General features: G+C 37.8%; 1 protein-coding gene across 1 annotated transcript in view; it reads right to left on the bottom strand.

Moving 5' to 3' along the window:
* The window catches only part of ARHGAP42 (Rho GTPase activating protein 42), a 139,883-nt gene that overhangs the window by 84,841 nt on the left and 27,141 nt on the right, over positions 1 to 27,901 (bottom strand). Inside the window, exons 2-3 of the mRNA XM_088522332.1 lie at positions 26,051 to 26,146; positions 5,572 to 5,633 (exon numbers count right to left, since the gene is read on the bottom strand). Of these exons, the coding sequence (XP_088378458.1) occupies positions 5,572 to 5,633; positions 26,051 to 26,146 (158 nt within the window). The remainder of the gene's footprint in view (positions 1 to 5,571; positions 5,634 to 26,050; positions 26,147 to 27,901) is intronic.

Raw genomic sequence — 27,901 nt, forward strand, 5'->3', positions numbered from 1 at the left:
CACCTCTGTATCTTTTCCAGTCTACAGAATACTTTGCATATGTAATAACCAGAATTGCATAGTATAAATATTTAAAATAGAGGTTCACCAAAATGATTCATGTAGGCCCATGTGATTTGTTTTCAGTTATTTTCCTAATAATTTCTAAAATTCCTTGGTGTCACTGCAAACATACAGCCTACTGCACTTGTGACAGGAGAGAGCAAACAGGAAGAGAACGAAAAATTAATACATGCAGAAATCTTTTTTTTATAACAAAATAAAATCAGTGTTGTTTTCCTATTTTGCCACTATATAGTTCATTCAATAGAGAGCTTGGTAACAGATATTTCCAAATTCCTGTGAGCTACGGAAAATCCAGAAAACCTTGCCATGCTATTTAGGCTTGGTTAAGAATATAGTTAAGAATATATAACCTGCTGCGTTAACTGGGCATTAAGAGGCGTATAGACCAGATTAAGTGTAAAAATCAACTTTGAGGTGCTTTATAATTAAAAATATGTTTAAAAAGTTCTAATTGGGAGGAAAATAAATCCTCTTATTTGTGATGTTGCACTTTCAGTTTAGTAATACACTTTCAGACAGGCTTTGCAGGCAAGTTCTTACCAAAAGAAGGATATTTTTACATGATAAAATTGATATGAATTAATATGAATTGAAGAGTACAGAAAACAGTTATCAAGTATATCAAAACACCATATCCTATTTTTGTCATTATGAGAGACAGAGAGCTTGTTAAACAGAATGCCAGGTGTATGCAGTTATCTGCAGTCTCAGAGTGCTACTATATGTGATTTTACAATTTTCCCCTTCATAATCTGGGTAATATAAGCAGCATCTGTGGAGGAAAGATTGCTTATTCTTCTGGCAGAATCTGTAGCTCACTTTATACATGTGAAAAAAGGTTACTTCTCTATAACATACTGGATCCTTTGGCATCTACTGATGTTATGAAGCATAAATGGGTTTAATAGTTCATTTATTTTTCTCCAAGTGCAGCTTTTGAAACTTTGCATGTCAATGGTTTCCCTGGAAGCAGTAGAAATGGCATCAGACCCCTTGCATGAGGGTAAATACGAGAATATGTTAGTATGGAGAAAAAAAAAATAAAACAACACAATGAGATAACTCTCTGAAGCACGAAGTAATAAGATACTCACAAAAGGATGGCTGCAAGAGCAAAACATCCATTAAACACACTATTACATAACTATTTGCTTTGTAAAAAAAAAAAAAAAAAAAAAAAAAGCCAGGAATACTGGCCAGGAATTCAAAGTAACCATGCACATCTCACTGATATATGATGCCGGAGAAATGAGAAAACCCCTGTCTCATTCATCACTTGCCAGCAAACCATAAAAACTGGGTAAACAGCAAAGAATGTAACAGTGGAGAGGCCTGTTTCTGTTCAGCATTTAGTGATCTTTCAGAAATAATCAGGAGTTGTATTCAAGATAACATAACATTAAAGATAACATATTCAGTGCTTCAATCTGAAAGGGAAACTCAAGAACGAGGAAAAAACTGGCATGAACTAATCCATCTGTGTGTCAACACAGCATTAATCCTATGAAAAGAAAAGGAATTAGTATTTTTATTATTCCTAGTAGATTCCTCTCCATTATAAAGTTTAGTAACATATCAAGCGAAATTAAAACACTATATATGCATCCCTAAAAATCAAACTTACCATTTACTTAAAAATGCAAATTCAACAAAATTATTTGAAGTAAACTCCCTTGATCCAGACCCCACTGTTCACATAAAATTAAATGATGGCATCTCTATTGTTCCCTAATAATCACTGGGAAATAGACATCATTATTTTACATTCCCTGGAGGCCTGCTGTGAAAGTCATTGGAAGGGCTTTGGAGATGAAACTTTCTGCACAAGTCACGGGCTACCTGTAAAATCTAAAAGTTATAAATAGTTCTGATTTTTCTTAATCTACCATTTACCAGGAGATCACTAAATTAATAACATGAAAATATGATGTCTATCAAACATAAGGCTGTATATCATAAGAAATGCCTTCTGATTTGCTTTTTCCTTTGTTTGTTAAGGGGAAGAGGTTAGTTCATGACCTGTGTTTTTCCTAAGCCAATTTGTCATTTTTTCTGTACTAGTAAATAGAAGACAGGGACAAGGACAAAAAGTTTTTTCTTTTTTTTCTTTTTTTTTTTTTAAAAAACTTTTAAAGAACTTAGTAGGCAGTTACCAAAGCTCTCAAATGAGAGACAGATTAGCACTGTGAATACATGACTCCCCATATTCTAATATGAATCATGCACTCACATGTCCAACAGGATTTGCAATTAGTAGCAAAAAAATCAAAATCATTAGCCAGGAAGTAAAATTAGCATCTGCCATTGCATAATCCCACACATTCAGCATTTGCTGACAAACTACTGTCTTCTACTGTCACACACTTCAAGTGGTAAAAAGAAAAAAAATTTGAAAGGGTGGAGCTGTAAACAGGCACAACACTGGCCAGCTGGTTTTCTCAAAGCCATCTGCAGAATGTCAAAAAGGGCTGTGAAACAGCCACCCCTCCTTCCTCCTTTTTTTTTTTTTTTTTTTTTTTTTTTACTTTTGCAAGTATTCTGTTTTTAAGTAAAAAAAGACTCATTTTTAAAGACTTTCATGCCAAGTCTCAAGCTTTCCAGTCAGCTGACAGCTTTTTCTGAAATCATCACTAATCTGCAGATGAGGTGGCTTGAAGTGCTCCCAGCAGAGGAATCCGAGCGTGTATACAGCGCTCCACGCTTCCCCAGGAACTGGCAGAAGGTGTTTAGAAGGTTTCCCAGTTAAATCACAAGTTTGCCAAGCAGAAAACTCTTATTGCGGGGTATCTGTTCAGCATCTAGCATGGTGCCCTGACCTTTCCAGGGGCTTCTGGAGCCTGTGACAGCATTCCTAAAATGTGAATAAGAAAAGAGGAGAATCACAATTATCTTTGACACCTTCTGGCTTGCTTTTTTGTTATTGCTGTTTGGTTTTGTTTGCTTTTAACTTCTAAAGCCTTACGGCAAAGATGTGTATCATAAGATATAAGAAATGCATTCATTATAGTACAAAAATGCAAATTACTGGGTTTCAGGTTTGTTTGTTTATTTGCTTTCTTCCTTCTGATAAGGACAAATAAAGTTAGGAGTGCCTGACTGTTTCTAGCTGTATTTTCCTTGCCAACATTTATTTTTCCTCATCTAACTAACAAGGAAAAGGATGATATAGTAGGTGCACTGACACCATAGCAGAGCTTCTGGTGTGCACGCGTGTATGGTGGTCAGTACAGCAACATTTTACCTACTTTTGTGCAATAATTTTGTGATCTAGGGCTACAGCAATAAATAATGTAGTCCATGGACAGAACACTCAGTGGGAAGCATCTCTCCCTCGGACACACCATCACAGCGGGGAACTCGCTAAACTGAGAAAACAAAACCAAGAAAAACAAACTCGCTTTTCCATTTCTAAAATATACCCTAGGGAATAGAGTGGGCATAGAAACTATGTAAAAATCTAGGCAGGCCTGTTTTATCCTGTATGCATTTTCAAAAGCCTCAGCCTGAGGTTTTCATTATTGCATTTGTCTCTACTATGAACAGATATTTTAGGAAATTTAATTCCCAGAATAATCATTTAATTCCATCAACAGGCAAAACATAACTGTTTAAGAATAGAAAAAAAAAGTTGCTGAATTCTCTTCCTGTTCAAAAATGATTACTGTGATAATTGTATGTCTTCAATGCTCTCAACAGGAACCTTCACTTGGATGACCATACACAGAACTGGGTTTTCAAACTCAGAGAAGAGCTGGACTTGAATGGTTTCCCATCAAGTACAGTAGCTCAGTTTCCCTGCACATGAATATTATTTTCCACTTTATTAACACGGCTTTGATCACTGTATTATGTTTAACTCATAGCCAATTGTGAAGTATTTTTCCATGACACTGAAGTTTCACCCAGTGCCCTGACCCTGGACAGGGGATCTCAAAGTTCAGCTACTGAATCTGTGCACGACCCACTCCAGCCACACTAAAAACAGCGCAACAGGCCTCCATCTGACCAGGCTCTGACTCATTGAAAAGTAATGATTTCCTTTCCCCTTTTACTGTACTTGTCTCCCTATAAAATATCAAGTAAAATATTATATAGAATGATTAAATTATAAACTACAGAAAGACCAGGAATTTCTAGAAGTAAAAGGAGTGACTCATCTGAGAATAAAAGAGACTAAAATCAAAAGGAAGTTGCATACACACATTATGAAAGATTAACCACTTTTAAAAGTCAAGCCATCACTTCTTCGTTGCTTTTGCTTTTCCTAATAGTTACCTCACAATAATCTTTAACCTAAATTGGAAAGCTATTCACCTGAAACGCTGCTTACTAAGTAATTCGGTGTGTGTTCTGGTAAACATGTGAGCACTCACCTTCACACACTTCCTCTCGGTGCCGCATACAAAAGAGGAAAAACAACAGCTTAAACTAAACCAAAAGCTTTCACTTTCCAGGTTTAGGCAATAACAGCTATGGAACTGTACCCTATGAATACTGATGACTTTGCTACTTTAAAACATTAACGCAATACAGAAACAGCAGCTGACCAATTCTATGTGTATTTACTTCCAGGAAAGAGAGACTTTGCAAACCTCTTCCCGGATTAATAAATTTCTTACAATCTGAGTCATAAGATACTTTCCCCCACCTCCAGCAGCACTCACAAAAGGAAGAAAAACAAAAGTCAGGCGCATTATTTGAATGGATTTGAGCTAATCTTTCACAATATCTAAAACTCCCCCTACTGAGGTTCATCCTTACCAGAGCAATTCATTTCCTCTTTATTTATGATTGACTTCCAAAGAAGAAACAGTAGTTTTATTGCTTACATGGAGCTTTTTTTTTTTTTTTAAAAAAAAAAGACTTGCAGGAGAACATATTTGAAACTTCTTTAACATAGCTATATCTGAACACAAACATAAATAAAAGCATAAAAAATAACAGTATGAAGGAAAAAAAAAGGGCACAGGACCAGCATGACAGAGGGCAAATCTGACAAGTCTGATCTACAATATTGCATATGAGTTTGTGAGAAGCAATGAACTTTGCTTGTGTTCCTACTTCTTTTTCTTTGTATTCTTTTATTATTAGTATGTAATCACTAGATCCCTAAAATATACTCTGTAAATACTGACTTAATGAAGTATAAATATTGGTGTATATTTCCATAATAAGATCTTCATTTACAGTTTGCTTTATTACTTGTGAATGAAAAAGTAAGAAGGGGAAAGGAAAGGTACATCAGTGTTCAAAGCTATTTTGGGGAAAAAATTGAAAAAACAGTTTTTAAAGTAATGCAGAAATATCTGGCTGAACAGACCACTAAATATTGCTGAAGTCTGTGCTAGCACACTTCTACCTGTGCAAAACATCAAATGGTTCTTATGAAATATTTACTAAAATACTTATTGCACAAATACAAAAAATAAGCATTTCAAGAGGAATGAAAAATGTACTATTTAATATAGAGAGACCCAACACAACCTATTAGCACATCAGACTTACCAGTCGCCTCCTCTCCTCTTCAACAGCAATCAGGAGCCGGGCAAACTCTTTCAGTGACTGAGCTGAAAAGGAAAGCAAAAAAAAAAAAAAAAAAAAAAAAAAAAAAAAAAAAAAAGAACATCCAGATAAGTGTTACATCTTTACAGACTAAATAAGTCCACAAACCAGACTGAAAACATAGTAACAAGATACTCTTATTGCCTAGTTTTTCACTGAGGAGGTCAGTAGTCATTAATGATCTAAAAGTGAGGCATGAAGCACTGGATTGACTACAGGTGAAAAGAAAGGACCTCACATGCCAGCAAGCTACTCTATTCTTAAGACTCACACCTTAAAAAAAAAAAAAGTAGAGCAAACTCCTTATCCTGAAATGTGCAGAGATCATTCTCAAAACATGAGAGAAAACACTCAACATTCAGTTACAAAATTCACTCTAACACACAGGCAACAGGAAGAAACTTAACAAAAAATTCCTGAGTTTATCTCACTAAAGAGCAACAGCAAATATTTCAAAGAACTATGAAAACTACTGAATTAATATGAATGTCGAATATATTAACAAAACAAATACACTACTTATGCCAACTCTTCAGGTCTAGGGTTTCCTTAGTATTCCGTTTTGCATGCACAAGCTCTCTCAGGTGACAGGAACAGATGATCAATTTATTTAAATAAATAAACATATACACATACACACACACACACACAAAAAGAGAATCTTTGTTCAAAACTACCTTAAAACATAAGTCAAAGGATTAGCAATACAATGTAAAACAGAGCAAGCAGGAGAAAACATTCAAAATCTTTGGGAAATAATCACTGTCCAGAAGAGTGTCCAACTAGCAACACCGAGAAGAGGACTGTAATCCAAGAAGACCTATTTTATAACTGTATCACAGGCTGAGCTAGAAAAATGATATTTCCATTGGAACAATCATATGTGACACCAATGCTGCATAGCGTCATGCATAACCTTCTTTCTCCCCATTCTACGCAAGTGAATAATCACCTCCTCCTAAATAATTCAGCATGAGCAATGGGGTCTCCAAAACCCCATTTGGAGGGCTGGAGGGCTTTTTTGGAGAGGCTGGTCTCCAGAAAAGCTTACTGATGAGACAAGTAATGCGTCCTCAGAAAAGCAGGTGCTGAGGCAGCCTTGCACGGCCAGCTGCGAGGATGCTAAGCAAGGCTTCACTCTGAGGGAGGCAGTGAAAGTCTCTCTTGGAAAATCCTGTCCTTCTACCTACGATACTGTTCCAAAGACACACGCGCTGTTCAGAATTCAGCATCATAGCTCCGCAGGCAAAAATGCAAGATAAGAAACCTTTATAGTTACCTAATATATACTACTGAGTGTAGGTTAGCAGAGCTCTTGCCCTTTCAGTTATATTTCTGTTTTCCTTAGTTACCAGCTCTATCACTGTCCAATAAAAAGGCTTCATTCACTTCCAACCTCCGTGAAAAATTTTTTGGCAGTAAATATACTTTCTAGAGGACCTGTTACATTTCATTACTTTCTAAAAGAAAGTCACTATCTAGCTTTCCTTGGCTGTGTTTTCAGTATCCACAATCTGTTACTTAGCTTTAAGACCATACCCAAATAGTTTTATCCTTTACCCCATCTAGACTTTGCAGAGGTCACTACTGCAATCTCTTGCTCCCTTTCAATTTATACAGCTGAAAAACATTGTGCTGTTTGTTCCAAGTTCTTCTGCAAGATCTTACATAGTTTAATTTCTGTGATGGTAATGTTACACCTGCATATCTTGACCTCTGATTCCTTCTCTGCTGACAAATCCTTTTTCCTGTCATTACTCATGAGTGCTTTGTTTATTCCAAATATACTTGGTGACTTAGATATCCATCCAGCTGGGTTCAAAACCTTTTCCTATGAGTTATTCCTTTTGCAAAAACAATTATCAGATATTTTTTGCACCTTTCAAGTAAAATAAATTCTAAGTCTCCTTTATAAGCTTCATCCTCAACTCAGTTTTAGCTAATGGCTCCTTTAGATGATCACTGTTAATTTTTGACAGCAAGAACTCAGTTCTGAATTAAATCAATCACTATCTCAGTTCATCATGCCCCATCTGTCAACCTAAAGTATAAAAACATCTGAAGAACTGAGTGGTGAAGTTATCAGATGAGATATCTCTTGACATTCAAAAATATCTAGGCAACCATTATGAATCTGTAAAAATAAATTATAGGATAAGCCTCAAGTGACATCGGTGAATTATTATTTTTATACAAGTATCTCCCAAAAAATTAATTCTAGACAGTGAAAGAAAAACAGAACAGAGTCAGTTTGTCCTTTGCACTGTGTGGCAGGGTGATTCCTTACCCACCATGAATCTTTTCAAATAAAGTAGGATAAACATACTGTTTGAATGTTATTACCTAGTCAGGGAATTAGAATGCACTTTAGAATAAGAGCTGAGTTTCTAGTAAAGTCAGCAAGACAAATTGTTTCCAGATTATTCACCGAAATAAGTGGTCATTTTTAAACCACAAGATGATGTGTTATTGTGGTCACATGTTCAAACCCCATTACCCCCTCCTTCCTTTTTTTTTTTTTCTTTTTTTTTTCTTTTTTTCTTTTTTTGTGGAGTCATTTATAGTGATAGAATTATTTCAAAAAGAAAAGATCCTATTAAGCACCAGGGCAGATCCAAATCCCCTTGAAGGTTTTCCCCCCACCACAAAAACCCTTATGGTATCTCTAAGTTTCTGAGCACATCATTAAAATAATTTTTAATATAACAAAAGCTCCTGACATAATTTTGTCATTACAGAGTTTAAACAAAAACAAGATTTTACATCTTTGAGTAGCTGAGCACAAATATAGCCAGTTTCCAGCCCCCAGGTATGGGGAAACTTCTTCTAAGTCAAACGTATGTGTGGGGTGTGGGGGAGCAAACAAGGAAAAGCACTGTTGGTGCAAAGATAAAAGCGTGCTTTCTGGTCACACAATATTCAGTGTTCTTAGGAGCAAAAAGGTAATAAATTACAAACAGCAGGAAGCAGAAACTAGGAAAAAGAATGTCTGGAAACTCTAGAGGAACTGAAAACAAGAGAAGCTTCTGCTGCATCTTCCTAGTTTCAAAGTAGAACTAGAGGCTTTTTAAGTTGAAATTTTTGCTTAGGATATAAATAAAAAGAAGTCAGACAAAGAAAGAGCATGGTGTGTGAGTATGCATACTAACATTTTCTCAGTGTGTTACAGACTGAAATATAAATGCAATAACACGCGCTGTATACACTGCCTCAGATAAGCCTGAAAAGTTGCCTCCATCTTCCCCCAACCTCCACTTTTGGGGGATTACAAAGGCCGAAGCTTCCCTAACTGCCCAGCCGCGCTGTCTAAAGCGAGTGATGTCACGGCTGCCCGGGCCTCCTTCCTCATGGGGGCATTTGCCGACGTCCCGGCCGGCCACATGCGCTGGGGACGGCAACCCCAGGCACCTCGTGTAGCTCGGGGACATCGGAGTCCGCATCTAGCACAGCGAGAGACCCTGGCAACCAGGATGTCCCTGGTGGCCTTCCTGGTTCTTCTGCCCCCACCTCCCACCACAGGAGGACTTTGTTTAAAAAAAAATCACAATAATTCAATAATTCAAGATTTGTATACCTAAATACCAGAAGATTTAAAAAACCGACTCGTTGGCATTAAACATGACCTACTTTTTTCTGTCAGGAAGTCCGCAAATTCCACACAGAAGTCACAACCTTTTCTTACTAATTCTGCAACATGCATTTTTTTATCTGAATAGACACAGAGGAATTGTAGTGAACTTTGCAAATAGAAAGTGGGTGGGGGGGTTAGGAGGAGTCAAGTTATTTTACAAGAGGAAATGTCATGGGAATATGCTGATAAGAAACGATTCCTGAACACATATTGATAGTATAGCGTGCACTAAGTAACACAACGTGGATTTAATATTAGGGTTTTCTAATTATTTTCCATGGAGCAATTCATGAGGCACCAGTTTATGCAAAACACAGAAGCATTACTTTAATCAGCCTAATAACACTTCATTCACTTACTTTTTTCCCATTTAGCTACGAGATGCTAGTTTACATGATCTGAGCAGCTTCACAGGCTGCTTCTTATTTAAGGACCACTGACAGGATGTGTGGGACACACTTGGCACGATGGTGGAAGCGATGCCTGCGAAACGCAACTCCCACCATGCAAGAACCACCGGGTATTTACCCTGCTGTGCACTTGGGGCCTCATGCCGCACAACTGGAACGGGTCACCAGCTGTTTTCGCTGGAGAGGCCCCAACCCAGCAACAACCAGCTGCAAAATCCTCCTCCTCCAGGAAAAGTAGCTTTAATGTCTCTATGGCCAGATGGATTTCAAAGATGTAACATCAGGTTTGAAAGGTAATCTTCAACAGAGCCAAAACGGACAGGTACTGTGGAAGACCTGAACAAAAATAACTGTATGTACAAAAAAAAAAAAAAAAAGGAAAGAAAGAAACTCCTCACACACACACATTTAGTTTAACTTACACTTACACACACAGTTTTAAAAAATGCAGGCAATTTTTGGAAATGCTGAAGGGCACTGAACAGGATTCTACAGTATTGCAAGCAGCAATCACCATGATCTTTAGCTATGTGAGGTGAACGCCAGCCTGGCATAAGCAGGTAATCTGTTCTTAGGACATTTTACTGTATGATGAATCCAGTTCATAAGGGCACCAAAACTGCGAGGTCCTGCTAGGACATTTCCTTGCATCTTGCTGGGCTGCTCGGGGAAGCCTCTGAGACACTGTGGTCAGAGGTAGGTGGGACAAGTTGAAACAGGCTCTTTCCAGTGGAATTCAGGAATTCATGCCTGAGTATGAACATCAATTTAAGACTCGGAGGGCACTTTCCCCGGTAAGTAACACATTAGCAGATAGAATTCAAAATGAACCCTAAGGCCCATTAAGGAAATTTCCTAAGGATTAACACTTGTTTTACTAGACGTCAGTGATAGAGCAGAATAAATACAAGATCTGCAAGTGGCAGGAGGGCTAGGGGAAGAGGCTTTTCCAATTTTAAAAGGAAAGCAAATATATTGTAAATATGATTGAATAGTTACTATTTCACAGAAGTGTTTTCAGAGCCTTTAAGTACTAGTATTATTTGCAGCCACAGAAGCTGCACGTTATTTGCAGCTTTTTAAAATCCATAGCTTCAAATAAAATCTCCATCTTTCTATAGCTTTAAGCTGTTATGAAAATATGGGGAAAAAAAAAAACAGGACAAAGGGACAACAGCTATTTTTGCTGATTGAGCAGAAAATATCCTGCATTTCAGATTACCATTGGCAAACCACCACAAATACCTCCAATTAAGAGCCATTAAGCTGCTTTCTCAGTATTTTACACCCAGCAGGAATTGCAGATCTCCTACAAGCCACATTGGGTTTGTAGTGTACCTAGGGAGGCAGCTTAATCTGATGTCTCAAAGTGTCATCATTGCAGTAAGTTTTCAGTACACCAAAATGCAAATCCAAAACAAAAATGTCTAGAAATAAGGCCTCAGAAGGCTCTTCATTTTTGAGTATGTTGCCTATGCATTCAACTATAACCCATCACACAAAACATTGCATTCTGAATAGGAGCAACCTGGACTGTTAATAGGCAATTAAAAGATTTGCTAACACCTCTTTTTTTTTTTTTTCCTTCCCCAACTGAAGCCTATAAAACTCTGAAAATGTACAGATATTTATAGCTTTAAACAGAATAACAGACACAGTTCAGATTAAACTGAACAACTTACAGGATTAGTTCTTTAGTCTCCAAACTTACTAGAACGAGGAATTCCAATAAGGAATGAGGAATGATTTGTGCAATTCACAAAAATGTGCAACCTAATCTGATTTGGTCTGTGACTACTGCTGCAATAAAAAAAAATTTAAAAAAGCAGAACAAGACAAGTGTAACATTAGTATGAAAAATATATATTTTGCGCTTCTACTGGTTATGGGTTATTCCTCCTTAGCTGCAGGACCCTGCATTTGCCTTTGTTGAACTTCATGAACTTCTCTGTCCATCTCTCCAGCCTGCCCAGGTCCTTCTGAACCACAGTGCTCTGGTCTGTCAGCCACTCCTCCCAGTTTTCTATCATAAGCAAACTCCAATATGGTAGAAAACTCATTTTTTTTCCTAGAGTATTTTTTACTGGGATGTAGTGAAGAAAACAGAGAAAAGACTCAGGGAGAGGAGGAGGAGGATTCCAAATAGTTGCTTTCTTACCAATTTCATTGTCTCCTGGGCTTTGTTCCCAATATATTAAAGAAAGTCAATACTTGATTCAATTTAGGCTTAAGGTAATATTACTCATGCATTCATCTAAATTTCAGTGTGTAAGCTAACAGCATGTCAGAGAAGCTGCAACTTTTAGCTAAGCAGTAGTGGCAAATGATACCTTATGCTACAACTTTAATAGTGATAAGAGCAAAATAATGTTCTTCTCTTCAATGGTTTCAGTTTTATTTAGGTTAAGAAAATAATATTGGATGAAGTTTGTTATTCTCCCATTTGGTTTCTCTTAGTTCCCTAAGCTCAGTATCAGATTTTATGGATCTGTAACAAAGACCTCATGCATTCCTTCAGTCTGTGTTTACATTTATCATGACCTCTATAAGAACAGAAACAGTACTTGTACCTTCCTCTTCATACAATAAAAAAATATTCTGGTAGTGAAAGACACCATCTTAAGCAAGAATTTCATGAATACAGGTTTTAAAATGATATGGAAACACTCCCACACCCACCATCAGATTGACTGCAAATTCTGACAGAAAGCAGTGGTTTAAATTTACAGTCCCCATAACCACAAATTCCCGGGAAGGTCTCCCTCACGGGGAGCTACACAAAGGTACATGCAGCTAAATGTGGACGGGGCTGCTCTTGCGATGCCATCAAGGCACGCTTAGAGTAGGCATGTGAAACAATATCAGACTCAATAAAGCAGCATTCTTACTGTAAACTCTATAATTAGCATGGTAAATAAACTCTATGAAGGCTTAATCCAATGCTTTTAATCAAATAGTACTATGGCATTTATTTTCATCCTTCACATTTTGAAGTAAGTTGCACTTAATCTTGATTTTAAACTTTCCACTCTGCTAACTAAAAATTAAGAAACTTCCTATCCCATTTCCAGATGGTTTGTCTTGAATTGATACAGACATCCCCATACGAAAAAAATCAAACTACAACTATAACAGCCTAACACAGGGAGCATGACTTAAGGTGATAATGTAGTTTCCTGTGGCAATTCCTATCTTGAATTCTGAAGAAAGGTATTTTTTGCCATTTTCCTCCTCTACTGAAAGTAAGCATGCTAACTGCATGCCAAACAAGTTGACTGTACACCAGAATCAAAAAAAAATGTATGATGAGAGAGAGAGAGAGAGAGAGAGAGAGAGGTGAAGAATGCCAAATTTAAAGCTTCTGAGAAAAAAAACACAGAATGACAGAATGAAAATGTTGGAGTCCAAAGTTATGTTTCAAGAGCTCTGCATTGCTCTCTAAAGAAGATTAAATCTTCCACTAAAATACTGGCAAGCAAAGAATTTGATATTTGTTTCTCAGCATCATTATTTGGAGTGTATTGGCTCTTCGTGGTATTAACACACACAGATGGCTTTGGCAAAGTAAGGGTGCTCCAGATTACCTATGAATTTAAAGCAGGCTAGAACAAATTTAGCAATATTCTCTTTGCTTAACCCTACTTTGTTCTTTGGCATTCAATGCGAGCGTTTTTTTCCAAGGAGGGTTCCATGGACATGAGCATTTCCTTTGTCCCGTACCCTGGGCTTTGGCATGATGTAAAGGCAACAAAAGAGCAAAAAAGGCCAGTGAGTTCGACAGCAAAAATGGAATCTTTTGCTCAAGAACTACAGACACCTGCCTCAAAGTAGAGGCTAACTTGCACCACATAAGGCAACGAATCAAGATCTAAGCTTAATCAAAGCTTTGAAGATATACTTGCAAGTACAGACTAGTATGTCCATGCCATATTAGGCAACTGAAATTTTAATTCAAAAATACTTTTGTATTGCACAACTTCATGAGCAAATATAGCAAAGTATTTCACGGTGATTTTACCTCTATAGATACGTAAAGCAGAAAACAACAGGTCACTATTAGAAGTAAAAATCATTTTTGTCATTAAAGAATTATCTGGGATTTACTGAAAACTTTGCCAGTTGAGCAACTAAATCTAGTTACAAATGGTATCATACTTGAGAATTCTTTGCTATAAAAGGTAGCAATTCATTGCAAATATGTGGACAACCAAATGTAAACCTTAGGTAAGAGTTAGAGGAACTTCATAAGCCAAGACTTTCATGCTTTCCACAGCACTCCTTTTCCACAGGAGTCTATAAAAAGCTACATAAATATATGTACAAGTTAAGTAAATTCACAAGAAGAGAAGTCAGGTTATCCAGAAGTTCTAGATCCACTGTCAGCACTTGCCAAACACAATGTGTTCTGAGATAACCTTAAGTCATGCAATGTTATGCAATTTAAACCAGTCCAAATACTTCACTTAAAATCATTAAATTGACTTGCCTTATTCATGCTGAATCTCACAAAGCAAATCCATTAGGGAACATTAGATGAATCAAACAAAGCCAAAATGTTTCTTGGAGTTCCCAAAGACTTTTTTTAAGTGACTGTCTATCCTACAGTATGTTAGTTTTTAAAAAAATAAAATCAGCAATTACTCAAATATCATCATGATCATAATAAATGCTTCATTCAAAAAATAGCTAGTATATATACCCTGTCCTCACAGTGTATTCTGATTATACAAACAGTAAATATTTTGAAAATAAGTAATTCGATTGGAGATTTATCTACTTTCTATTTTGCAAATGCAAAATAGAATTTTCTTATAAACTACATTTGGAAATTAATTCCAAAGAGTCAGTACCTGAGCCTTAGACTTGACCTGACTATGAGCATCAGCTGCTGTTCTACAACTTTGTTTTCACTGCATATGCCCAGACGTGACCCTAAAATAGCAGTGCCCTATGGCAGGGCTTACAAGCACAAAGCCAAATACTATTTGTTGTCTGTGCAGTTTACAGTCTGAAAGGGCTGGGCAACAAGAAAACCACCCAAGAGCAACAACATATTGATTCACCCCATCAAAGACTCTGAAACACTAGCATGTGAACCTAAACACTAGTTGAAAACACACAGAATATACAATGTTAGTGGAGCTGTGGAATAAAAATCCCAGTATAGACGTCTACTAGTCTACAGAATCTCCCCTAAAACATGGTATCTTGACACAGAAATAGCATCTAGCAACTAAGTTCGCAAAGGTGGGCTCCTCTCTCCATAAGTTACATATGCAGCGCATCAGAAGGACATAACCTGAGTCAGAGAGGCAAATCTTGTTTCGAAATGCATGGACCCATTTCTACTACAATTTGTGGAAATAGCAGTGGGGAAACATGACAATATGGCATTAGTGCTGAGAGATTGGCTCTATTAACTCAGCTTTGACATACAGTGTTCATTTATGAGCTACTGCCCACAATACACAACCGCCACGAACCGCAGGAGTGACCTAGTCCCACTGTGGCTTAGTCTGGTTAATCACCCTTGCAAGCCACTGTCACGGTAGGTTTTTATTGGGGGAGGAGGAAGCCACCTGCTTGATTTTCTCTTACATCTCACTGATAATCGTCTTTAATCTCACTGCCACAAAATATCAGCAGTTTTGAGAAAAAAAAATCACAGAAATTACACACTTAAGGGCAGGATTTTCAAAAGCACTGAAAAATTACCCGGCTGCTCTGGCAATATCAATATGGGCTTAGCCACTGTTTTTATTGAGGGCAGCCCTTAAGCTACTAATGGGGAATGGTATGTTGGCTCCTGTATTAGTAACTCTGGTTCCATGGGCCTTCTCTGATTCTTGTCCAGATCCACAAGGAAAACTACCTAATAAAGGCAAAGTATTCCATAATCGTCTGTTATTAAATGTCTTCTGCTTTGTGGGCAATATGGCACTATAAGGATCTCCCAGATAATCCCATGCGGCCACATGCCCACACAGAAATCACTTCATAAAAGCCCTTTCACAAATTAGTGCATTGCCATTTCTTGACTTTCCCTTTCCTGTAATATTCCTACAGGGGAGTGGAGGCTTCTGGGTCTAGCCACTACCCAGATACACTTGGACTGAAAATGTAAGTCTTTTATCTCCACAATGTTTTAATGGAATAAATAGGTATTTGTTTGAGCAAATGGGTCGCTATGAAACTCTATTTCTATGCCATAACAAAAAAGGCTTTAAAATCATCACACCTGTCAGCTGATATCAAAAGAGGAATCAGCCTCTGTTTCCACCTGGTGGAGCCCTACAAAAAGGCAGCCCCAGGGCCAAGGCACCTTTGCTGCATAGCTCAACAGGGCAGGAGAACAAACATTTAATTCATTACCCTTGGTGCAACAGGCAATGAAGCGATTTTCATGTGGTGTCACTAGTCACCCTTTTCTGTGCACGGGAGTTCTTGGGGACATCCTTTGAAACACCACCAGCTTGATTTGGCCCCTGTTGCATCCAGTGGCATAACTTTGTATATGTTAAAAGTCCATCATGTCTGAATTAATCTTTAACTAAATTAATTATTAACCTTTGACTTGAACAGATCAGGCTTCTCCACTGCCAATTGATATCCAAGGCCTGTCATAGAAAGATGAGCTTTGAAAACCACGGGCCTGGATATTCAGGACTAGATAAGATCAAAGGCAGATTCTGGTTAAGTCAGAGATTCTTGCAGCCATCTGCTGTTTTCCCCTGCCTCCCCCTCCTCTGCAAAATCTCCCTGGAAAGGAGCATGATATAAACTGACCAGAAACACAAATCATTAATATTAATTAAGAAAACAACTGCTACTTCATACTTCTTTTTAAACAGATAAATAATAAGATAATAAGGACTGGCAGCAATGGGGAATATATAACATTGAATAGAAAATGTTATACTCAACCCTAGCATTCCATAAACACTGGGATTAGAAGTAATTACGACTACGCTTTGAGCTTGCCAGATCTCTGATTCTTCAGAGGCGCATCCACACTTCAGATGAGGGGAAGAAGCCAGGACTTTATGGCTCTATGTGGGTGCTGAAATAAGAGGAAGTAAAAGTAATATAATGCAGAATGCAGCTGAGAATCATTAATACTTTTTTTTCCATTTTGTAAAATTCATTGCATTTATTACTTGAATGGTGAAGCATTTTAATTATGAACAACATCAACAAATACTGCAAACATTCAGTTTGCCATAATTGCTTTGTTGAATTTGGGCCTACAAAGTGTTTAAGGACATCCTGTGTTGCTAAACTTTAACTTTTGAAAGGGTTCTGGTTTAAGAAAATACCAATTCCTCATCTGATTTGTTCAAGCCTAAAGATAAACACTTAAGTTGATCAAACCACTACCTGTTCTTGAAAATGTGTGCCTATTGCTCAAGAGATGTACTAACTTGACAACTTTAAAGCATTATACCCTACCAATAGAGCAAGTACATTATGAGAAGCAAGAGTAGACATTTCCCTAACAATTTTTTCCAAACCAGTTCTGTAGGAATATTCTCTAGGCCTCAGGCTGTAACTTTCCCCCTACAGGCATTCACATTCATGGTGTGATACTTCCACCAGGATCCCCAGCTCTAGAAGGAATCATGGAGCTGGGCAATAACTAGGCTGGGAGGAAGGAGGATTAAAGCCATAGAATAAGGATGATGAAGCAGGAAGCATCTACAAGAGTTTATATAATTAATATAATAATAAGGAACAAAAAAGATGCTTCACTTTGACCAGTGGCATGGTCAAAGGCATCAATAGGGTCAATTGACAAATATTTGCCTATTCCATTTTCAGATCAGATGTTACTCATTTAATCTACTTAGCAGAATGCACCAGGATAGTTAAAGCTATTTCTGTCCATCACCTGCATCAGGCTCAAGACATCAGCATTCACTGTCCTGTGCATCAGAAGGAAATGGCACTAATTTCAGCCTCTCTCAACACACCAGCATGGGAACTGCAGCAGCTCCTCTGCTTCGCATCCAGCTACTCCTGCCAGGAGAGAAATGGAGAGCAGACAGGAAGGGAGGGAACCGAATCAGCCACCCCTGGCTAATTCCTGCCATTTGAATAAGCACTTAAAGGTAACAGGGAACGAAGCACAGAAATCTCAACAACCTTCTGCTGTGCACCTTGGAGAAAAAGAAATCAACAGCCTAGGACTTTTCCTTCTGCATAGATAAAAGCCTTTTGCAACATTATTTTTATTTCCTGCTTTACCAGCATAATTTGATCTTCTACAGCCGTGGGTTGGATTGACAAACACCAACCTCTTTCTTCTGGCGCAGCTGCAGTTTTGAAGCCTCTGTGGGACACTAGCACTAATGTAAGATCTCTCATTACTTGGTTTTGACAAAAAAGAAAAAGCAAAAACAACAACAGTGTTTTGAGTAAAGGTGGCATTTGTTTAAACATGCAATGGGGGTAAAAATAATGGTAGGAACAGATTTTAAACAAATATTTCAGACATTTTACATCTTGAATATGTTTCTGCTTAACTTCTGCAGATAAAAATAGTCCAAGAGGAGTAACAAACAAATCTGTTCTGTTCTCACAGGTGGCTTAGGCAAAGTTGCTCTGAAGGTCACCCAAAAAGAGAAGTTTAATTTTTTTCCTTCCAACTAGGGAGAAAAAAAAAAACAAAAACAAAACAGAGCAAACAAACAAACAAATCTGGCAAATCTGGACAGGTAATTAATAAGGAAAAACAGTATGCAATGTTTCTGTGGAAATTCAAAATCAATCCCAAATAGCCTTCTATGCTACTTCAGGATTCAATCCTTTCCCATCCATCTGAAAAAAACACTTTTAGTAAATCTGTCTCTGATGTGCTCCACAAGGCCAACACATTCAGGCATTGAAGAAAAAAAATAAAGTTACCAGGATGATGCCCATGCTAACAAAATCTGCTCCCAGAACTCCACCCTCAAGGCGGGGCAAGATCCTCCTCTTTTCTTCGGTCTATAAAGCAGCAATATAGCCGAGCCCCTGGAATTCTCAGTTTAGTTATCAAAGAATCATTATGGTTGGAAAAGACCTTCAAGAACATCGAGTCCAACCGTAAGCCTCTCAACACCATAACTGCTAAATCATGTCCCCAGGTGCCCCATCTACACGTTTCTTGAACACTGACAGGGATGGGGACTCCACCACTTCCTTGGACAGCCTGTTCCAGGCATTTCCTAATGCCATCCAGAAAACTGGTTACAAATGGAAAATCAGTGCAATTCAATGTAGAGTATTAACTCTAGTAAGAGCCTACTTGAATGCCCAAGTGGGTTAATAAGGTCAAAGTGAGACAGATGGTAGATGACTACGGATTTAAAAAATTAAATGTGAAACACCCAGAAAATTCAAGAAGTCATGGCACAATAAATGGAGATATACTGGCTTGAGATCATGGCCAGCTTGGCAGCTGCTTCCTGATCAGCCTCCAAGTAGCTCCAAAAGAGCCAGCATTCTAACTTTGAGACTGCAATGCCCCTGTGTCAAGATTTGCCTGCACATGCTTTATGAAGGCATAACTCTCCTATAATATTCTTCACTGTTTTTTTTCTTTTCTTTTCAATAGAGCATTTTGTGCATAATCTATTCCATTAAAAAAGGGGATTTTAGAGCCTTTTACATTTTTACAAGAGATGGGGGAAACCTTCCGAATTTTTCTTTTATTTGCATAGTTTTAGACACAGTTCCCCATGCAGATCTCTCTTTCTATCGCTTAGAATGAGAGTGTGTTATCCTCTAACAGGCTCCTGAAGAGAGCACACAGCAGCTACCTCGAAAGCGTTAGGCATGTGGATGCAGAGAAGAGAAGAGAATGCAAGCAGAGAAGACTGGCAGCTTCTGGCATGCATGCTCGACAAGAAGGCCTTATGAACACAGCAATTTGAACAGCAGGAAAAAAAAAAAGTTATTAAAGTTCTTTCTTCCCTTAAAGAGTTCTCCATCTCTAGCATGTTTTAGCAGATTTCTGAAAGTTCACCTGGTAACGAAGGTGCTGTATACACAACACAACTGCCTGGTGAATTAACCACTCTGCAGATGGCTGGTTACCAGCAATTTTATCGCCCCATTAATGATTTGGAATGTGAATCAGTAAAGATCATATGAGCCCCAACTGCTAGCAGCACGGTCAGAAAACTGCTCCAGCAAGGGAAGAAAACATATTTTAGAACATCTGACCTATTCCTTGTGCCTCAATTAATAATAATAATTTTACAAAGCTTCATAATCCCATTGTATTTCTAAACGGAACATCTGATGCTTCTTGAAGCATCTGTCATAACACAACCCTGAAACCATTTCTGATTACAGGAAAAAACAAAAGCAAAACTAACAAGCACACAGAGAAATACTCACGTCTTTCAGGGCTTCTCCCTAAATGGTAGAGTCTAATGAAAAAACAGATATTAAAATAAAATGCTCTCAGGGCCAACCTTCGATTTTATCCTGGCATAGGGGACTTAAAAAGAAAAAGCAGAATGTGTATTTCTCTTGATTACTTTCAATTCTGAGCAGGAAAGCCTTACACTATTCATACTAAAACATAGCAATTTATAACAATTCCTGATACCAACTAAATAGACAAGACCTTCTTAAAGAAACAAGATAGCACAATGTCAGAAGTCCACTGAGCAGCATTTAGTACATTGCTTCATCTGCATTGTTCACAACCCAGAAAACACAAGCAGAATAGGATAAAACAGTCTTTGCTATAATGTTGTTTCTGTTGCATTAATTAATCACTGTAATTCATTGTGTTATTGTTGTTTCATAGGTGTCACTTTCTGCATAACTTTTCAAATGCACAAAAAAATTACAGCTTGAGTCACATGTTACTGGAGCCAATATCCATGTTCTCATAGCAGTGAGCAAGGCTGCAGATCACATGCTGCCCCACAGGCTGCAAAACAGAGGAAGAGACAACACTGACAATTATCCATGAACACGTGTTTTTTTGATGAAAAAAAGCTAGTAAAGCTGGGAAGCACTCTGTCTTAAACCCACTTTGTTGGCAGATCTGAAAAGGCTTCAGCATGAATCCTTTGATGTCCATAATTTTGGAAAAAACATGTATTTGATTTGAGGAATAAGTTAGCTTCCATATCCAAGGAAGAAAACAGAACATGTTACAAACTGTGCACAAAGTGTCCAATTCTGAAATGAACACATCAAACCTCCAAGTTTTTATAAAGAGAAGTAGATAAATTTTTGTAATTTGCAACAATGTGGAAAGAATACAAGAAGGCACAGTCACAAATAAATAGAAATTTTTCTTCTAGAAAGATCTATAATAAAAACATTTGTAAAAATAACCTAAAGAAATTATAAAAAAAAAGGAATAAAAGAAGGAAATAGAGCGAAAACAGTAAGTTAAATATGAGGTGGATTTGTGCAAATACTAAGAATGCTGCTGTAATTCTGTGTATGCAGAATTTGTTATGAAGCTTTAAAAAAAAGCTGCATGATTTGTATATTGGAACTGATGACCTGTATAAAGAGAGTATCTAAAAATGCACAAGTTGCAGGAAATGCACATTAAACTGAAGGCTATTATAGCTCAGGTTGACAAAAAGAGCAAAAAAATGATGTTGCTTTTAGTAGTTAAATCTGGTATTTCCTTCAAAAAAAACAACCCAAAATCTATATAAAATAAATTCTTCTAGAGGAGCAAAATTTTTCTTTTCAAAATGGAAGCATATTCTTTTCTATTTAAAGTAACATTCCTGGCTGAACTCAAAACTGCAATTTTCAGGAAAATTTTCAATACTGTACACAGTACTTTCCCAATAATGCTTCGCATTTTATTTTCAGTCTCTTTAGGAAAGGTGCACTTTTTTTCTAATAAAAGAATAAAGCAAAACAGAAATATATTACCAAATCCCTTCTTTCTGCTCCTCCCACCATGGTCACACTGTCCAGAATCACAGATTTAAGACTGAAAAAAATCAGTAACTTCTGGCTTGTTAACTTTGTAATATCTATTTGCGCTATTTTAGACCAGGCATTCATACTATCTGCAGAATGATGAAATTCTGACAGAAGAAGCTTTGTTCAAAAGGTCATACTAGGGTCGGTTTCCAACACTAAGCCTGTAATAGAAATATTTTATAATCTTTGGAACATAATCAGTACATTAAGTGCCACCATATAGAGTGTTTATGTACAAAACAAATCAGAGCATCCCTGGAAACTGTTGTAAAACTTCTCACTGGGCTGCACAATCACAGATAGGATAAAGAACATTCTTAGAAAAAGTGAGAAAGGCAGAAGGGAACCCAAAGAGCAGGATTCAGACTGGGTAGAGTGGCCGACACTACAGAGGGCTGTGCTGCCATTGAGAAGCATCTAGACAGGTTGGAGAGTTGGGCAGAGAGAAACCTCATGAGGTTCTACAAGGACAAGGGCAGGGTTCTGCCTAGGCACCAGGACAGATTAGGGGTTGACCTGGTGGAAAGCAGCTCCGCAGAGAGGGATTTGGGAGTCCTGGTTGACAACAAACTAAGCATGAGGCAGCAATGTGGCCTCATGGCCAAGAAGGCCAATGGGATCCTGGCTGCATCATGAGGAGCATTGCCAGCAGGTGGAGGGAGGGGATCCTGCCCCTCTACTCAGCTCTGGTGAGGCCACGTCTGGAGTATTGGGTGCAGTTCTGGGCTCCCCAGGACAAGAGGGGTGTGGAGCTTCTAGAGAGTGTCCAGAGCAGAGCCACGAAGATGATTAAGGGACTGGAGCATCTATCTTAATGATGAAAGACTAAGCGAGCTGGGCCTGTGTCATCTGGAGAAGAGAAGACTGAGAGGAGATCTGATCAATATGAATAAGTACTCGAGGGGAGAATGTAGGGAGGACGGGGCCAAATTCTTCTCAGTGATGGCCAGTGACAGGACAAGGGATAATGGATACAAGCTGAAACACAGGAAGTTCCATCTCTGTGTGAGGAAGAACTTCTTGATTGTGAGGGTGACAGAGCGCTGGAACAGGCTGCCCAGAGAGGTTGTCTCCTTCTCTGGAGATCTTCCAAACTTGCCTGGATGCCACCCTGTGACACATGCACATGTCTTTGCTGGAACAGGAGGGTTGGACTAGATGATCTCTAGAGGTCCCTTCCAACTTCAACCATTCTGTGATTTATCTATACAAGGCTGTATTTGATGATGACCAGTTTGTTGGGGATGTAAAGATATGGGCAAATGCTAGCTCACTACTTCAGGGAGACCGAAAATTGAGGCTTATGCTATAAGAGCACATAGCATCGTTCCAGTTCTATTAGACTTGGATTTGATTCCTGTCAGTTTACCTTTTCCTCTTTTAAGCTGCTTTGATACACATGACAATCCATCAGGCAACGATTTCTTTAAATGCTACAAATCCGTTCTTTGAAGCTCCAAGTGAAATAAATCAGCTGCCAAGCTCCATGAACTCTGTTTTTTCCTAAATAGTTTTAAATGCCTGTTTAATGTCTAAACAATAAAATGCCTTGTCTTTTCTACATTTAAGTTTCAAGTAAAATGAAAGTCCTGGTTGTCCTTAATTACTTTAAATTCAAAATCTTTTTGTCTTTAAAAAATACTTAGTGACCAAATTCAAGAAGAACATGCAACTTCGAGATATTGGAGATTTAGTTTAAATGCAAAAAATATGCAAAAGATAAATCTATCAGATAATACCAGACAAGAGATATTATGCAGAATGCCAAAAAATACATAAACATATGACTTACTTGTAATATGTAATTACTTAGCAATAAATCACAGATAATAGCAAAGTGGTGCATACACTAAATTATAATATAGTACTTTATGGCCCTGGATAAGAATTTATTTCTACATTTTAGAAGCTTAGAAATGTACAGAGGAATAAAATTCACATACAAAAACTGATTTCTCAGACAGTGTACCCCTCATATTTCTACAGCAGCTTTCAAAAATATAATGGCATCACCATGTGTTGCTATTTGAGAAACCAGTTTGTATGACATAGGTAACATCTACTGCAGTTGTTAACTAGAAAATCATATTAACAATTTTCAAACACTAATCTTAATAAACTGAGTAAATGAATATTAAAAAAAACTTAAAAGTTGCTGAGAGTTCAGGAATTGTACAGAGACTCTAGACTGCAAGGCTTTCAATTGCTCCCTCTGCTTAATTTCAGTGCCACCAGTTTCTAAACATTAATCAATTCATCTGCCAATTAGTAAAAATACATAACCTCTAAATATCAGCAGACTTATGATTGGCATACACTCCAAGAGCTTTTAAAGCATTTTCCCATTTTATGATCTCAGTATTATTTCTGTTACTAATTTCTTAAAGGCAGATAAAACTTCATTAGCTGATTAAACATTTGGCTTATTTCAAAAAAACGTAAAAAAAAAAAAAAAACTGAAAAACTAAGGAACGAAAAATCAGTATCTTCTCATCCTAAAAACTCACTATTACTTTCCGGTTCTTTGTTGCTCATTAGGAGAAATTTCCCACAGGAATTTGTAAAGTTCTGCCAGGTATCACTTGGCTCTTAATTCCCTATTGATCTGTTAATACACACAAAAAAGTTTCACTGCAATTAACATGACCTTTACTTGTTAGCAAGCCTGTATATACTTCAGAAAACTTAAATTAATGCCATTATGTCCATTGGGATCTTACCCAACATTTATTAATATGCAAGCATTCTTTCCCGAGTGCTGCCATGACACAGAGCACACACATTCCGCAATAGCTGTAAGGCATGCATTTCTGGTTTGGTGAAGGAGCTGCAGTTTGAAAAAATAAGTCATGCTTTGCAGAACAGATTGAGTGTCGCAGTTAATAAGTTGGGTGACCATTAAAAAATCTTGGAGGAAAAAAGCCTACCTGCAAAATGAGGAAAGTTTTAAGGATGTAGGGATAAAAGATACAATGCAATCAAGTGTTAGAACACAGTATGACAGTCTCTAGCTTTTCAGCATCTGGATTCAGAGAAGCTGTATCTTCAAACTACAAATGCAAGCTAACATACAACAGGAGGCAAATGACTTCCTTTATCATGGAGGTGAAATATGGCAGGCTGAGATCCAGCAAAGCTTTCATTGTGAGGACGTATCTGAAACATCATCTCTCATGGATTTATGCTCATCACTGGCAGTTTGGAGGGAGGAAAAACACTTGGTTCCTCTCCCCCTGCCCTCCCTTTCCCTCTAAACAGACTTAATGGAAGACAGTGACCCAGAACATTTCCAGCCATACCCAAGGACATTCCTAGCTATCATATTTTAATAAAATGAGGATTAGGCAATCTCCACCTTGGCTGTGGAAGAAAGCAGCTTAGATCTCCTGCTCGGTGATTAGGTAATTCAACCACAAGAAGGGAAATACTGTAGGGAGAGAAGACTTAAAATGGTTTACACAAACAGAAACTTGGAAAAGCCCAAATCCCCGTTTCCTCTCTGCATTATGAAGACTATTAAAAAAAAATTAGAGAGTCACATCCTGTGAATTTCATGTCCTCTGCACTGCCAAATTAGTTATTTAGCCAAACACCTTTCTTCCTCTCAGATATTTTGGAAGAGACACAGGAGCTATGTGGTATTGGACAGCCTCCATCTGAAGACAGGTGAGAATCCAGGTCTCTTATGAGAGGGAGCTGAAAATGCTCCCGCTGCTGCGCTACTGCCTGAGAGCGTCCTGCAACTGCTGCTTCCTGCGCCAATGGAGTAAAGACTACCAGCATTCCTGAATTCCGTCAGGCACAAATACCCACACAGCAGAACAAGGTATACTCAGGATATGCTTCCAGGATTACATGTGCTGGGCATGGAATATTCTGAGGATATTAGAGGAGAGCAATGTTCAAGACATGCTGTGTTCAAGACGTCTTCAGTTTTGCAAATGCAGAAGTTCTCAGTATGCACAAGAAAAGGAACATTAAGCAGCTAGTATATTTACTGGCCCCAAATCAAACAACTATACACTTAGGAATGCACTAGTTGTAAAGAAAACATTCCTGCTTTTAGACTCTTAAATATTTCTTGTATCTCACTTTTTTCTTTTCCTTTCTTTTGCAGGTTATTTCACAGGAAATTTGCATCCCAAAGAAAACTGGCAGCAACTCAAAAATAGTAGCATTATTTAGAGTCCTTGCAGTTGACTCAACAATATTTCGAACTACCATGAACCGAGGTAAGTCACGAGGACACAATATTCCATCATGTATTTTTAAAGTCTGGAATAGTCTCTGCCTATTGAAAGTTTTTAGCATTTGTTATATGTTCCATTAAAGTTGAAACCATTAACTGCCCCATTAAAATAGTTTTAACAAATATGTAAGAAACAACACAAAACATCCCTGCAAAAAGCGCAGAGCAGGTACTCACCAATGTTAATTTCATCATCAGTTTCGGCATCTCCAATGCACTCAAACTGGAAATCTTGTAGGGACTGTGAGAATTTTTGCACCGCCATGGATAAATCTAAAATTCAAGAAAGCAAAAGAGAGAAATTCAGAATTGCTTCACATTTCACTTGGGGCAAGGCTTTGTGTGGTTTGTTCACAGTCTTCCCATTCAAGGTCCCCAAGGTATGGCAAACTTCACAGAATATAACTTGAATACATTTGCACGCACACACCAACAAACAAAATTCATAAATACAGCGTAGCAAAATAATCACAGAAATAATTTTGGTCTTTTCTTTAGACGAGCAGATATCACTATGATAAAGCTTTCTTACATCTGTGGTCAAATAATTTCCTATATAAACTGGATAAATTCCAGTTTTATCCATGACAGACATTGTCCTTCATAGCATGCTGACACCTGCAATGGAATTAATTATCCAACAGATCCAAATTATTAGGTGAACCTGTCTGATAACTATAATTCCATTACAGTACATTCCTAACATCCTAGGTATTGTTGCCAAAATACACTACACTTTCCACCAGGAGACATGGAACAATCCACAAACCTGTGAATTACACATTTTAACCAAACATTTTCTACTCCAAAATACATGAAAATTACATTTATAAATGTATTAATCAATTAGAAACTAAACACTGAAAGTGCCTCCTACAGTCTGTAAACAAAACATTTTTTTTTCAAAGAGGTAAAATTCTGTTTTATGTCAATACAATACTTTTGATGGGTAAGTAATGAACTGTTCTACAGCTGTTCAAAAGACCTAGACTTTAACTTGTATTTGCAGCATGATGCTTTGAGTTTAAGTGGAAGAAACAGTTTTACTGTTGGCTCTTCCAGCAAGCTACTAGAGAGAGACCTAAACCCTTTTATAAACTGTTGCACACGAATTTGTGCCTAAAGGAATTACATGACTTCAGTGTTTTTCAGTGAAAAACATACTGTAATGTAAGCATGACTGAAATTATCTATCACTACCAGGAGTTCAGATTTACTATTTCCCTTGACCAGAGGACAAGGAAGCCACTGTCTGCATTGACCAGCATCCCTGTGAGCACGAGAGGAAACCAGGGGGCACGGGCTCTCCCCTATCACCCTTCCTCATGTGCAAGGCTCACCGGAACAAATGTCAAGGAACAGGAAAACGAATGATTAAAAAAAAAAAAAAAAAAAAGCAAGGTGGAGTTTCCATTTTATATCCTGGATTAGTCACACCCAGATGCTGATATCCATTTCGCTGGGTTAACACACCTCTTCGCTAATGTGTACGTTCAGCCTAGAGGAGGTGTATTTCCTTATCCTAATTTGGAAATGGAAACTATGTAATTAAAAGTAGAGAGCTCATTATTTTATAAAATTTTACAAAATGATCTCATTTAGAGATTACTGACACTGTAAGATCTATTCTAACAGTGTGGAAATACTAGATTTCATATTAAGATACAACCTACTCTGCAGCTGCTCGGACCTAGTGGAGTTTATTCTGCAAGAAGCCAAGGCTCAACACCGCAGCCAAACTAGCAAATTTGAACCAAGCCATGGAATCAGTTCTTCTTGTGAACTTCTTCCTCAGGGGTATTATTAATTTACTCAGGCACAAAATATCCAATCCCAGAGAGAGGCCTGGCTGTGCAACAGGTCCCATTTCAGAGGTAAAGGCACCTAACTAATTCATCAACACTGAATTAAATCAGATTTAAGAGCCACTGCCTCTTCAGTCAAGAAGGGACTAATAATAATGCTATCATCTTACCTTGGCCTGACAAAAGACAAAGAGAGCAGAAAGAAGGGTTAGAGACTTTGCCC

This window comes from Tinamus guttatus, unplaced genomic scaffold, assembly GCF_059628265.1.
Source record: "Tinamus guttatus ecotype Peru unplaced genomic scaffold, ASM5962826v1 Tinamus_guttatus_pri_ptg000150l, whole genome shotgun sequence".
In the NCBI taxonomy this organism is placed as follows: domain Eukaryota; kingdom Metazoa; phylum Chordata; class Aves; order Tinamiformes; family Tinamidae; genus Tinamus; species Tinamus guttatus.